This window comes from Panthera pardus, unplaced genomic scaffold, assembly GCF_024362965.1.
Source record: "Panthera pardus isolate Hobbes unplaced genomic scaffold, ASM2436296v1 HiC_scaffold_24, whole genome shotgun sequence".
In the NCBI taxonomy this organism is placed as follows: domain Eukaryota; kingdom Metazoa; phylum Chordata; class Mammalia; order Carnivora; family Felidae; genus Panthera; species Panthera pardus.
Window position 1 is genome coordinate 65,337,997 of NW_026526810.1, and position 13,676 is coordinate 65,351,672.

General features: G+C 41.3%; 1 non-coding gene and 1 gene segment (V, D, J or C); one reads left to right on the forward strand and one right to left on the reverse strand.

The window, feature by feature from the left end:
- Positions 1-1,284: 1,284 nt before the first annotated feature.
- LOC128773131 (U6 spliceosomal RNA) lies at positions 1,285-1,391 on the reverse strand. The gene has a single exon (XR_008417413.1). It is a non-coding gene; the product is annotated as a U6 spliceosomal RNA (small nuclear RNA).
- An 11,100-nt stretch (positions 1,392-12,491) lies between these two features.
- LOC109255690 (T cell receptor alpha variable 38-1-like) lies at positions 12,492-13,247 on the forward strand. The segment is given in 2 exon segments: positions 12,492-12,637; positions 12,865-13,247. Coding segments are annotated over 2 exon segments (432 nt in total).
- The last annotated feature ends 429 nt before the right edge of the window (positions 13,248-13,676 follow it).

The window sequence follows — 13,676 nt, forward strand, 5'->3', positions numbered from 1 at the left end:
TTCATGGTTTTTTTCTGTCCAGTAAAGCCTCCAAATTTTTGTGAATTGTGCAAGTTATTCACTGCACAACATTTGGGAGTATCATTCACATCTTAGTCTAAGAGTCAGAAAGACAGTGCTGAGACAGGAAGAAGGACAGATTTCAGAGAGCATAATCTGAACCTGTAGATCCAACTCTGCCTGGAGCTGCAAAAGTCAAAACACTGTCTTTGGGGAACAAGCCAGCATGAGTCAAGATTTTGTCATTTACAATCAATAGATCCATAATTAATACCCAGAGATGGGGAGAGACTCTTGATTGATTTTGCATTATTTTATGGGCTGAATTTGTGGTGCCTAGAAGCATTGTCTAGTCAAAATAGTTGGAATTATATAGAGGCGGATAATCATCAGTTTACCTTCATTATAGTGAACATCAGTCATGTTAGTCTTAGGTATGTTTACAAATTTCTGAGTGGAAAAAATAGAAAAAAATACTAAAAACATTCACAGATAAGCACTCATTATTTTCACTTGTTTCTCTTTCACTTTTTTGTACTTTGTTACATCGTATTGTAGGAAAAATTTTATGTTCTTTTATTAACAGTTCCGTTTCTGTCTTTTAAAGCCTTGCATTCATAGTTTAAACTGATTGATGATCTGTTCTACATCATAAGTATACCATACTCAACTTTATAATTGTCATGCTTTGATATATTTTGATTCTTTATTTCTTATTTTAAATAATTTTAATTTTTTTATTTTGAGAGAGGGAAGGAGCATGAGCACAAGCTGGGAAGAGCAGAGAGGGGGGGAGAGAGAATTTCAAGCAGGCTCCTCGCTGTCGGCACAGAGCCCGACTTGAGGCTCGATCTCACGAACTGTGAGATCATGACCTGAGCTGAAATTGAGTTGGATGCTCAACCCACTGAGTCACCCAGGTGCCCCTAAATAATTTTAAATAGCATTATGGTAACATCTTAAATCTAAATGTTTTTTAAATATTTTTTTAAGCAATCTCTACACCCAATGTGGGGCTTGAACTCACAACCCCGAGATCAATAGTAGCATACTCCATGGACTGAGCCAGCCAGGTGCCCCTTAAATCTAATTTTTTTTTTACAGATATTTATTTTATTTTATTTTATTTTTTTTAATTTACATTCAAATTAGTTACCATATAGTGCAACAATGATTTCAGGAGTAGATTCCTTAATGCCTCTTACCCATTTAGCCCATCCCCCTCCCACACCCCCTCCTATAACCCTCTGTTTGTTCTCCATATTTATGAGTCTCTTATGTTTTAAAAATATGGAATGCTTCACAAATTTGCGCATCCTCCTTGTGCGGGGGGCATGCTAATCTTCTCTGTATTGTTCCAATTTTAGTATATGTGCTGCCAAAGCGAGCACCCTTAAATCTAAATTTTAATTTAAAATGTTCATCATTTCATTAGGACAGCACCCTAGAACTAGAATTAGTGGCTCAATGGGTAAAACCAGTTTACACATTTTCTGTTTCTTGTCTTTCTTAAAAACAAAACTCCTTTAAAATGTTTTCTAAATTAATGATCTCTACACCCTACCCCCTTTATACTTGAACCCACTTTAGTCAGATTTTCATTCCTACCTTTCCATTGAAATTACTCTCGCTAAGGTCCCAAATGAGTCTCCCATCAACAAACCCAATGATCCATTACCATTCCTTATCTTATTGAATCTTTAAGAATGTGACACCACAGCTACTTTCTCCCTGAATCCCATCTTTGTCCATGTCCTCCTGGTTTGCCTTCCACCTCACAAACCACTCCTGCCCTATCTCCTTCCCTAGACCTGCCCCCTCCCGCTGACCTCTACATGTTGTGTTGTCGCAGGGTTCAGTTCTCAAACATATTCTCTATCTACAGTCATTCTCTTTAAATAATCTTAAAGGAGGTCAGGACATGCCACCCCAAAATGTGCCACTTTGGCATATTGATTATTTTGAGCAGAAGGCACTTGGGAAATAGCAGGTGCAAAAAGGGTTTTTGGCATGCCACCCCTCTCCCACCACCTCTTTTTCTTCCTGAGAGAAGGAGGTGAAAAATGATACCCTCCCTCACCCAGAAAAGAAGCATTCATAACACCAGAGATGGAGGTTGTGCTGAAGGAAATCTGTGCAAACAGACCTTGTTAAAGTCACTCCCCTCTTCCCCTTTGATCTACCCATATGTTTTATTACTTGTCCACAGTTGTCTCTCTTTGTTCAACTTAGCATATAAATACTTAGGCCTGGCTACTTCTTGGGGTTCCCATTTTTCTATGAAGGCTTCCCTGTACATGTAAAAATTATTAAATAAAATCTACATGTTTTCCCCCTGCTAATCCATTTTCTTTCAAGTTAATTTTCAGGCCTAGCTGGAGGAAAAGGTAAAGCTCTGCCTCCCCTACAATCTCATCTAGAAATATGATTTTAATTACCACTGACTTACCCATTGATGACTCACAAATTTACATCTCCAACCCAGCCTTCTCTGTTGAAAGCCAGGCTCATATATACTGTAATTGGTATAATATCTACACTGGATGTCTAATTGGCATCTTATATTTAACATATCCAAAACATAATGCCTGATTCCCTCCCATAGACTATTCCCTTGCTCTTTTCTATCTCAAAAAGAAAAGTAGAGAGAAGAGAAGAGAAGAGAAGAGAGAAGAAAGAAAAGAAAAGAAAAGAAAAGAAAAGAAAAGAAAAGAAAAGAAAAGAAAAGAAAAGAAAAGAAAAAAGAAAAGGAAAAAGAAAGGTAGTTATATTAAAGCCAAACACCTTGGAGTCTTTAATTCTCTCTTTCTTCATACCCCACACTGTCAAACTGGCCACATAAGATTTATTTCCTGTCAGAAGAAGTCTGACTTCGTTTTTCAATTCAAATAATGATGTTACATGCTAGGTTTCAGTGACACTAATGGGGTTCATGTCAGGCCATCCCAAATTATGCCACTGTGGCATATTGGTTATTTTGAATTAAAGTCACTTAAGACACAGCCAAGGCAAGAAGGTCACTCTGACCCTCCTCTGGCCTCCTGAAAGCAGGAAATAAATTCCCCACGTGAAGCCCACCATTCCTGCTCCTGGAGGGTAAAAGCGATCCTTATTACTAGAGGTAGGGAATTTAAGGCTGAGAAGGCTGTATAAACAAACTTGCTACTTCTTTACTAATTTACTACTTCAAACCCAAGCCCCTTTGTCTTCTCAATTCCTGACAAATGTATTGTTTCTTTGTCTAAAAGAAAAGCTGCCTGCTTTGGTTCCTTCTTTGAGACTCATATATCTTTGAACTCCTTACAAATAAATGTTTTTCTTCTGTTAATTTGTCTTATGTCACTTTAATTATTAGACCAGCCAAAAAACCTAGAATGGAAGAAAGGAAATGTTTCCCTTTCCCCTGCAACAACCAATTCATTTCTAAACACTAATTCTAAGATGATAGATAGATAGATAGATAGATAGATAGATAGATAGGTAAATAGATAGATAGAAACAAGGAATCTTGTCTAGAGGTTGTTATCTAATTGAAGTATAGCCCTGTCTTGTTATAGTTCTTGCTTAGCTGTTAAGAATTCTCCCTCTGAAGAAGCCACTGAATTATCTCCTTATATGGTACCTTGGAGATTTGGCACTCTGAAGTAATACACCATACTAAGATTCAGGATGGTTGAGATGTATACTACTTTTTTTCTTTTATTTTTTTTTTTAAGGGAAGGGTAGAGTGGAAAGGGAAATGGGAAAGAAGCAGCAGCATGACATCTGGATCTCAGGCATGTTCTAGAGCAGATAAGTTTTAAGAAAATCATATATAGTTGGATTCCTCTAGAATTATCTAGAGAACCCATGGAAACTCTTCATACAACTCCAAGAGCACATAAACCCCAGTTTGAAGACCACTGGTCTAAAATGGGACACTATCACAATCTAATAGAAGCAGTTAGAAGAGATACAAGTTATTACAACATACTGAGGAGTCATTCCCCCCACCACCCACACACACTGATATGAGATGCTGTCAGTCATGTGCTAAATACCCATACACAGTTGGGCCGATTTATTAACTTGCCATTCCATTTAACTGACCTGTCTGCCTAGTCTGTTTGCACTTAAGAATTTTCCTTCCTTTCGGGGCACCTGGGTAACTCAGTCATTTAACTGTCAGGCTCTTGATTTCAGCTCAGGTCATGATCTCACTGTTTATGGATCAAGCCCTGCATCAGGCTCTGAGCTGACAGTGCTGAGTCTGCTTGGGATTCTCTCTCTCCCTCTTTCTCTGCCCCTCTCCTGCTCTTTCTCTCTCAAAATAAACTTTAAAAAAAAAGAACTTTCCTTCCTTCCTCTTTCTTTTTACTTTTATGCAATAATGTGCTCATTTCTTCTACATGTTTTTTTATCTGTTTTTTTTGTGGGGGGTTGCATGTGAATGCTATGAATACTGTACTTAAACTGTTGTTTATATTATAAACTGTCTTTTTCTCTTTTAGATATTCTGGTATATAATCATTTCTTCTGCAAACGTGCGGATGATGTTTTACTTCTTTCCAATTCTTATGCTTCAAATTCTTTTTCTCTGAGCTGACTGCATTAGCTGGTAGCTCCAACATGCTGTTAAATAGTGGTGAGGATAGCAGACTTTGTCTTTCCCTTACCTTTCATAACGAAGTCTCTAGCATTTCCCCATAAGTAGGTGTTGGTTTGGGGTTGTGACATATGCATATGCATTTTTTTGTGTTAAGGGATTTGTTAGTAATTCCTTTTTTTTTTAGTGTTTTTAACATGAATGTGTTTTGTATTTTGTCACATGCCTTTTCCATATCAATGGAGATGAACATGATTTTTCTTGCTAGCTCTTATGCCAGTTATTAAGCTACTCATTCTTTTAAAAGTAATTTTTAAGTTTATTTATTTATTTATTTCGAGAGAGAGCAAGAGCACTAGTGAGAGAGAGAACCCCAAGCAGGCTCTGCAGTGTCAGCTCATAGCCCAATGTGGGTCTCGAACTCACAAATCATGAGAACATGACCTGAGACAAAATCAAGAGTGAGATGCTTAACCACTTAACCAACTGAGCCGTCTAGGCATCCCAAAGCTATTCATTCTTAACTGCAAATATTTCACTCCTATACTTTGCTTATATTGTTATAAGTGCTAATACCTATCATCCAGTGCCCTCTAGAGTTAGCTAACTTTACACGTGTTTTTCCAGTCTCCCCCAACTGCATAATTAGCATATTCTATTTTGTACATTTTATTAAACATCCCCACAGGGTTAAGTTGAAAGAGCTTTTGATAGCAGGCACTCAACATTTATTGTTGACCTACTACAACCCCTGTCCATCATTGCTCAGAAAAATTGTTAAATCACCTTTAACCAGACATATTCCTGTTGGCACCTATCTGGCAGGTTGAAATCATCATACCTGTGACAGGAAAGAAAAAAATTCCAAGGGAAATGCTCGTATAATTGCTACTTCTCCCAAACAACTGAAACAATTCCTTTTATTCTTCCCAGACTAAAATTCCCACCTTTGAGAACATTCCTCATCAGTGGAGAGAAAATCTTTAAAAAGACACGAAGAAGTTTTGCTAGTATTTTTGTGGTTCCAGATTTGATGCCCTTTGACAGTGCTCTGATTAGGAAAAGAACCATCATGTTCCCAAGAAAGTGTAGCAATTTACAAGCAGCCAGATTCTCTGCTGACCACCCCACGGGTCTGTTGTTTTCTTCTCAGGCAGAAATCAGAGGACAGGGAAAGGTAAAGCATAGTTCTCCTCTGACTCTGCAGATCCAAGAGGGAGCTAACTCCTAGCTGAGTTACTATGACATGGAGCTTCAGGAAAAACGCTAGAAGAAGCAGTCTCCCTGTTGTACATAATTTCACACATGCAGAGTGGAACACTGACATCCACAATGAACATCAAAGAAGATCACAGCCCTTTACTCATCACCAACTCTCAGCCACTTAGCTCAGCCCCACAGCAAGAAATGAAGGAGGGAAGGATGGGGATTGGTGTGCCAGGGCCAGGGCTTCGGCCACGGAAGGTACCTGAGGAAATGTGGTTAAGTCGATTCTAGTTCGGTATCTAGAATCATCAGACTGAGGACTGGATGCAAAGGATAGAAGAGAACTTTCCTCCTTAATCTCTCCTCTTCCAGTTCCTAATCCTTTCTGTAAATATAGGAGACCATAAAACAGGGTTTCAGATAACTAATATGTAAAAACTAAATAGGAGAAATTACTGGACTTTGCACAGGTGCCCAGACTGAAATATAAGAAACACTCAGATTTTTGCAAAAGCACTACCATTTTCAGAGTTAGCCAGATACCAGGGTGCTTTCTCACATCTGAGAATGTATTAAAAGAAAAGATATTGGGGACGCCTGGATGGCTCAGTCAGTTGAGCATCTGACTCTTGATTTCTGCCCAGGTCATGATCTCATGGTTTTCATCAGATCAAGCCCCATGTCAGGCTCTGTGCTGGGTGTGGAACCTGCTTAGGTTGGCTGGGTGTGGAACCTGTTAGGTTCTCTCTCCTTTCCCTCGCCCCTTCCCCCTTGCATATTCTCTTTCTAATAAAAATAAAATACAAAAAATAAAACCATTTTTAAATTAAAAAAATATATATTATATTTCCCTCCTTTATATTTTCAGGGAGAATCTGGAAAAGCTCTGACTTTTTCGGCTAATTTAAACCTGTTCAGATTGAAAGATACAACAAAGCCATGACAGACCCTAATCAACTGAGGAGAAGGATCAGGTCTTTTCTCAACCTTTGATTTATATCCCTTAGAATGTAGTATGGGGTCATATAGGCAATGAACTTTGTAGATTTTCATTAAAGGTGAGCAGTGGAAGGAAGAGCATTCCAGGCACTAAGAAGATTCAGACAGTCATTACTGGAGAACATTTTAACACTATGTTTTGTTTTTTTTTCTATTTTGTTTGCTTCCCCCCTCTCTGTATGTTCTATCATCCTTTGATCTAGCATAATGAGTTACATTGTATTAAAGGGGAAAAAAAGGAAAAAAAAATATAACAAAAAAAGTTCAGACCACCTGGGGGCAGTGATTCCACTGGCAAAAGTGATTGGCTGGGAACTAGACTGAGTGATGGGAGAAGCAGGAAAGAGTATATTCAATGATGCGTTTGACGTGACAGGTCAGCTTTTGATTGGTTGTGAAAACAGTATGAAGATCACCTAAGCTTCCAAACCAAAAGAGGCAGAAGAATCCAGAACAGTGAACCAGGCTCAATGAACATTGTCAGTTCCAGGCCTCCAAACTGAATGGTCAGAGACTCCAGGAAGAAGCAGGAATGGAGATTGCCCTACAAGCCTTGCTGATGCTCCTGTGTGTGAAGCTAACCTGTGCGTGAGGGGGAGGGGAAGGGATAGGGTGCAGCTCTGGAAATGAAATCCAGAGGGATCCTCGGGGTCCCTCAGGGAAAATTCTTTAAAACAAAACAAAACAAAACAGTTTCTTATGTATGAAAGTCTTCTCACTCTCTCTGAACAGGGTCAAATGGACAGCGTCCAGTGGAACAGAGCCCTCCTTCCCTGACAGTCCAGGAAGGCGAGAGCTTCACAATAAACTGCACTTACAGAGACAGTACTCTGGATTTCTTCCAATGGTTTAGGCAGGATCCCACAGAAGGCATCCACACTCTGATACATATTCGATCAAATGAGAAAGAGAAGATCAGAGGAAGATTTACAGCCACATCTAACAAAGGGGACCAGCACTTTTCTCTGCACTTGAAAGATTCGCTCCTCTATGACTCAGCCACCTTCCTGTGTGCAGTGGATAGCACGGTGCTTCTCAGACACCTGTGCCTTGCACCCAAACCCTGCTCAGCCCTGCACCAACTTCTACAAGGGCTCCAGGGCGCTGAACTTAACTTTGAGCAAACACGAGGGGCTTTTAATAACCTGATATCAAATATTTCATTTGAAGATCTTGGGCAGAGGGATAATGTTTTCAAATACCATCTAATGTATTTTGTTTCTCAGTGTGAAGTCCTTACTCCATTAAACCTAGTCCAAGATCCTGAGGCTTAATACCAGAAAGGGGAGAGCACTAAAGAACAAAGAGAGAACAGAATAAAATTCTTGCCCTTGAGCTCTTTTGTAGACTTTTACAAATACATTGAAAATACAAAATCTTAAAAGCCATGACCATCAAATTCAGTAGTGAAAGAAAATATATTTTGACATTCTGAAAAGGCTGGCTTAGAAGATCAAGAACAAAAAGCTGAGGGAAAATGGTATAAAGTTTATAAAGGATGAAGTGTAAAGATAACACAGTATGATAGAAAGTCTGGTTCCTCCTGAAAAGTGGAGGCTGGCTGGTTAGGGAAGAGTCAAGGGGTATAACCGGAAGTTACTAGCCAGAGGTCTTTCAAAGTCCCAAACAACTACTCTTTCTAGGATCAGAACCCTGAGCAGGTGAGTGGGAGGAGGACGAGTCACATTTGGGGCAACGATGAACTCAAGAAGCAGTGAGTGCAGGCACAGTGTTCTGGTCATTGTGTCGCACATCAATACCCACCACAAAGCATTCACTACAAGGAGCTCAATGTCCATGTGGAAAAGATGACCCATTCAGAGGACATCACCAGCCTGTCTCTAGTCCATTTCTTTTTTCTTTTTTTTAAATATTTATTTATTTTGAGAAAGTGAGAGAGAATACAAGTGTGAGCGGGGGAGGGGCAGAAAGAGAGGGAGAGGGAGAGAATCCCAAGCAGGCTCTGCACTGTCAGCACAGAGCCCGACTCTGGGCTCAATCCCATGAACCGTGAGATCATGACCTGAGCTAAAATCAAGAGTCAGACACTCAGCTAACTAAGCCACCCAGGTGCCCCTCTAGTCCATTTCAGTGCTTACATAGGCTTGTGAACACATTAGCCAAGGTGGCAGAGTAGGGGTTCTCCATGAGCCCAGAAGCATGGGTTTTCTCTCACTACATTGGATTTAGCTACTTTGCTGCCAAACATCCAACCTGTCAGCAGCAGATACAACACTGAGCCTTTAATATGCAATCACCCCTCAAGGTCACCAGCCAGCCGCTGGTTGCCAAGTTGACTACATTAGACCACTTCCACCCTGCAGATAGCAGAAATCTTTTCTTATTGGGTTGTTGGGGTTAATGCATACTCTGGGCATGATTTGCCTTCCCTCCACACTGCCACACACAGAAACATGGACTGAGGACTCAGAGTGGCTGGTTGATTATCATGATGAGTAAAGGATTTCACATACCTTTGCATCAACAGATCCGCTTGATAGTAAGGAGGTGTAACAATGGACATGTGACCATTGGGTATGCTGACGCTTCTGGAGTATTATCCACAAACCACACTGGAATGATCACTTAAAGTTTCAGTGAAAGGACCAGTTTAGGGATAGTGCTCTGAGAGGTTGGAGAGCTATTCTTTATGATGCTATTTTCCTATTAGATAAAATATGTGGAGCCAAGGGGTGGAAGCAGGACTGTCTCCCCATCGACTCTCATCTTCAGTGACTCACTTGGATGTTGATGTATCCTGTCCTCACACTGTTCTGAACTAGGGGTCCCAGTTCCCCTTGAAGGGGAAAGGAGGGCACTGCTACTAGGGAAACACAGAGGTTTTTCACCTAACCTGATGTTACATAAATCGCTTGGTCATTTGGAGGTCTTCGTGCCAGAAGACCAGAAGGCCAAGAAGGGGGTTACAACACTGGCAGGGGCAATCAACTGTGATTATCATGAGGATATAGGGCGGTTGCTACCTAATGGGCACTGGGAAAATACGACTAAATTTCAGGGGATTTACTGGGGTGACTTTGAGTGCTTTTGTGGCAGTGATTACTATAAATAGGCAATTGTAACAACTATGGCCTGACAAGGGAAGAATAATCAGGGGCTTAGACCTTGATAATCAGGGGTAAAGATCTTGGTTATCTCACTGAGATAGAAACTTAGACCAATAGATGTATTAGCCAAAGATGGAGAGGATCAAGAATGAGTGGTATAGAAGGTAGATGGAGATAGCTGGTATATATGAATTACAGCCATGAAATCAACTATTGCGATTACAATTTGTCTCACTAATCCTTTTGTTAATCTTTTTTAAGAACTAGTGATCCGGGCGGATTTGACACAGAGCATGAGTGGATACCAGCAGTGCAAGGGACGGGCTGTACAGTGGCTATTGGTTTTCTGTTCATATCCCCTTGACAGTCACCTCTACATGCTGAAAAACCTAGCAACTCTGAGGACTATTTTCAGGCCATGGGAACACATGTGGCCAGCGTGCAGGGCTAGCCAGATGTGCTGGAGAGTTAATGCCCCCAAAGCAGCCCTCACTCAGTGATGAACAATGAGTTTACGGATGAATTCTCCAGCTCCTTCATGCCTCACTTGGAATAACTCCAAAGGGTGTGCTATGCTGTCTCCCAGATTTACCAGTTAGATTAAGCTCCAACTGCCAATGGTATTAATTGGCTTGTTGACAACATCCTGTATTGGCCTCCTTCCCCCTCCTGATTTACTTCTTACCAATGTTTCCTGGAATGATCTGGAAATAAACTGCTTACACACAAATCCTTGTATTAGAACTGACTTTCAGAGATCCAAAACCTAGATACAGGAATTCAAATCATAGGGCAAAGATGGAGATGATCTAGAAGAAATAATGGTGCTCCTTCCTCCATTGCTATCAAACTGGGTTTGGTGGAACATGGGATTTTCATAGCCTCATTCAGGGCTGGTCCCAACCGTCATGACTCCCTGCAGATCTCTCTGAGTGGAGAGACTCAACCACCTACTTCTGTGTCACAGAGAACCCATGCTCCTCAGACACTAACTTGTCTGCGACAAGACCCCGTTCTTACTCCCAGCTTGGGGACTCTAACTCCGGAATTACATAAGTATCTCTGTCACTCTGTCTGGAAAAGCAACATTCTAATGAATCATAGTATGTTTTTTTAAAACATTCTTTGTTCAACAACATTTCCTCAAGACGGAATGAGAGTCAGGAAAACAATTCTTCCTATGAGTTGGGTGAGGCAACTCAGTGCTAGTGAGAACTCCTGCCATAGTTGTTTTAGCATTTCCTGATACAGAACAAACAAGGACTTTTTTTTTTTAATGTTTATTTATTTTTGAGACAGAGAGAGACAGAGGATGAACATGGGAGGGGCAGAGAGAAAGGGAGACACAGAATCCGAAACAGGCTCCAGGCTCTGAGCGGTCAGCACAGAGCCCGATGCGGGGCTTGAACTCAGGAACTGTGAGATCATGACCTGGGCCGAAGTCGGACGCTCAACCGACCAAGCCACCCAGGCACCCCTTTTTTTTTTTCTTAAAGAATCCATGGAAAACACAAGCATAGTTAGACACATGTTCCGCTTCTGAATCTAGTCAGTGCTCTTTCCAGTTACAAACATCTGTTGTTAGGAGTGCCTGCGTGGTTCAGTGGGTTAAGTGTCCCACTCTTGATTTTGGCTCAGGTCATGATTTCACCATTCATGAGATCAAATCCCACAGACAGTGCAGAGGCTGCTTGGGATTCTCTCTCTCTCTTCTTCTGCCCCCACCCCCACTGTATGTGTGTATGCATGTGCATGTGCACTCTCTCTCAAAAAAAATCTATCTTTATCTCATTCTGTATGTTAGGAAATTGTAGAAATGTAAAAAAATTGAATACATTAATATAACAGGTATATTCTCATCATTCATAGCTAATTGTTCATACTTTCATATTTGTTTTGTCATTTTTATTTTTGTTTTTTTTTTAATGTTTTATTTATTTTTGAGAAAGAACACAAGCAGGGAAGGGGCAGAGAGAGAGGGGGACAGAGGATCAGAAGCAGGCTCTGTGGCAGGCTCTGTGCTGTCAGCACAGAGCCCATTGTGGGGCTCAATCCTACAAACCGTAAGATCATGACCTGAACCAAAGTCAGACGCTTAACCAACTGAGTCACCTAAGCGCCCTGTCATTTTTATTTTTGAAAAAAAAAAAAAAGAAAAATTAGAGGGGTGCTTGGGTGGCTCAGGTCATGCTCTCACAGTTTGTGAGTTCGAGCCCCGCGTTGGGCTCTGTGCTAGGAGCCTGGAGCCTCCTTCAGATTCTGTGTCTCCTCCTCTCTCTGCCCCTCCCATGCTCATGCTCTGTCTCTCTCTTTCTCTCAATAAAAAAACAAATGTCAAACAAAATTTTTTTTAAAGAAAAATTAGAGTCTGTCATTGTCTCAAAGGAAACCCTGCCACTTCCAGCCACCACCCAAGGTCCTACTCTCCTCTCCGAGATTGGGGCATATCAGAAATAAATTTGCCGGCTCCCTGTCTCTTTTATTTTCATCCCAGAATAGAAGGACACAGAAAACATTTCACATTTTCACATTTTCATTTAAATGATACAACCAAAGTCCTATTTTCTGAAAGGGAGACCAGAAAGTGTTAGGAAAACTTTCCTCAGTGAGACATAATCAGCCACCCACCTGTCAGATCATTTCCTGCTCTGAAACAGAAGTGCCGTGGAGCACAGAACACCCAGTTGAGAGCCAAAGCCTCTTCTCACCCTGCAGGGAACAGCTGTCAGCATGCCGCTGGCCCGTGTGCTGTGGGCAGTCGTGGTGTCCACCTGTCTTGGTAAGGAAGGTGGAGGTCTTCATGCATAGTGTTATCTAATGGGGCTGTGAACCAGAGATTAACAGCACAGGAACTGCATCGCCTCAGAGCCCAGCTATGGGGAGGCAGAAAGCTGATAAGTGCTGCCTCGGGTTTGGATCAAGAGGAAAAGTGGTTGGGGATGGGATCAGCTTGTGACTCTGCCTGCCTTATCTGTCTGGTGTGATACCCTCTCCTCTTTCCCACAGGATCCAGCATGGCCCAGAAGGTCACCCAGACTCAACCAGAAATGTCTGTGCATGAGGCAGAGACCGTGACCCTGGACTGCACGTTTGACACTCGTGTCAGTAATTATTATTTGTCCTGGTACAAACAGCCTCCCAGTGGGGAGATGGTTCTCATTATTCGCCAAGAAGCTAATAAGCAAGAGAATGCAACAAATAATCGCTTCTCTGTGAACTTCCAGAAAGCAGACAAATCCTTCAGTCTCAGGATCTCAGCTGCCCAGCTGGGGGATGCTGCGATGTATTTGTGTGCTCTCATGGAGGGCACAGTGACAGGAGCAACAGAGAGAGGTTTACAGAAACCTCAGACCTCAGCATCTGTGCAGAGGTCGGGGTGGAAGGAGTGACTAGGGCACCAGGAACATAGAAAATCATTGACTTCTCTTGGAATAAAAGCTCCTTCTATCTGAATATAAGAAACACAGAGAGATGGATATCTGTAAGCTACAATCCTTAAAATAACAGTAAAAATAATAACATATGTAGTGTTTTCCAGTTTTACGAAGTATCTTCATACATTGTGTCACGTGTAACCCTTCTCGCTTTGCATGGTATACGTGACAAATCAGACTTCCTAAGCATGTCCTCTGCCCAGCAAATCTTTATAATTTGCCTGGGAGCTCATGCTTCCAAAATTCATAATGTTTTCCATTTTGCTGGTTGGTGCTTGTTCTTTTAATTGTCCATCCATGTCCAAAACCGAATCTCTCAGAACAAGGTACCCATTTTACAATACAGTGGATGTGACTATTGAAGGAGTAACCAAGGAAAGGATC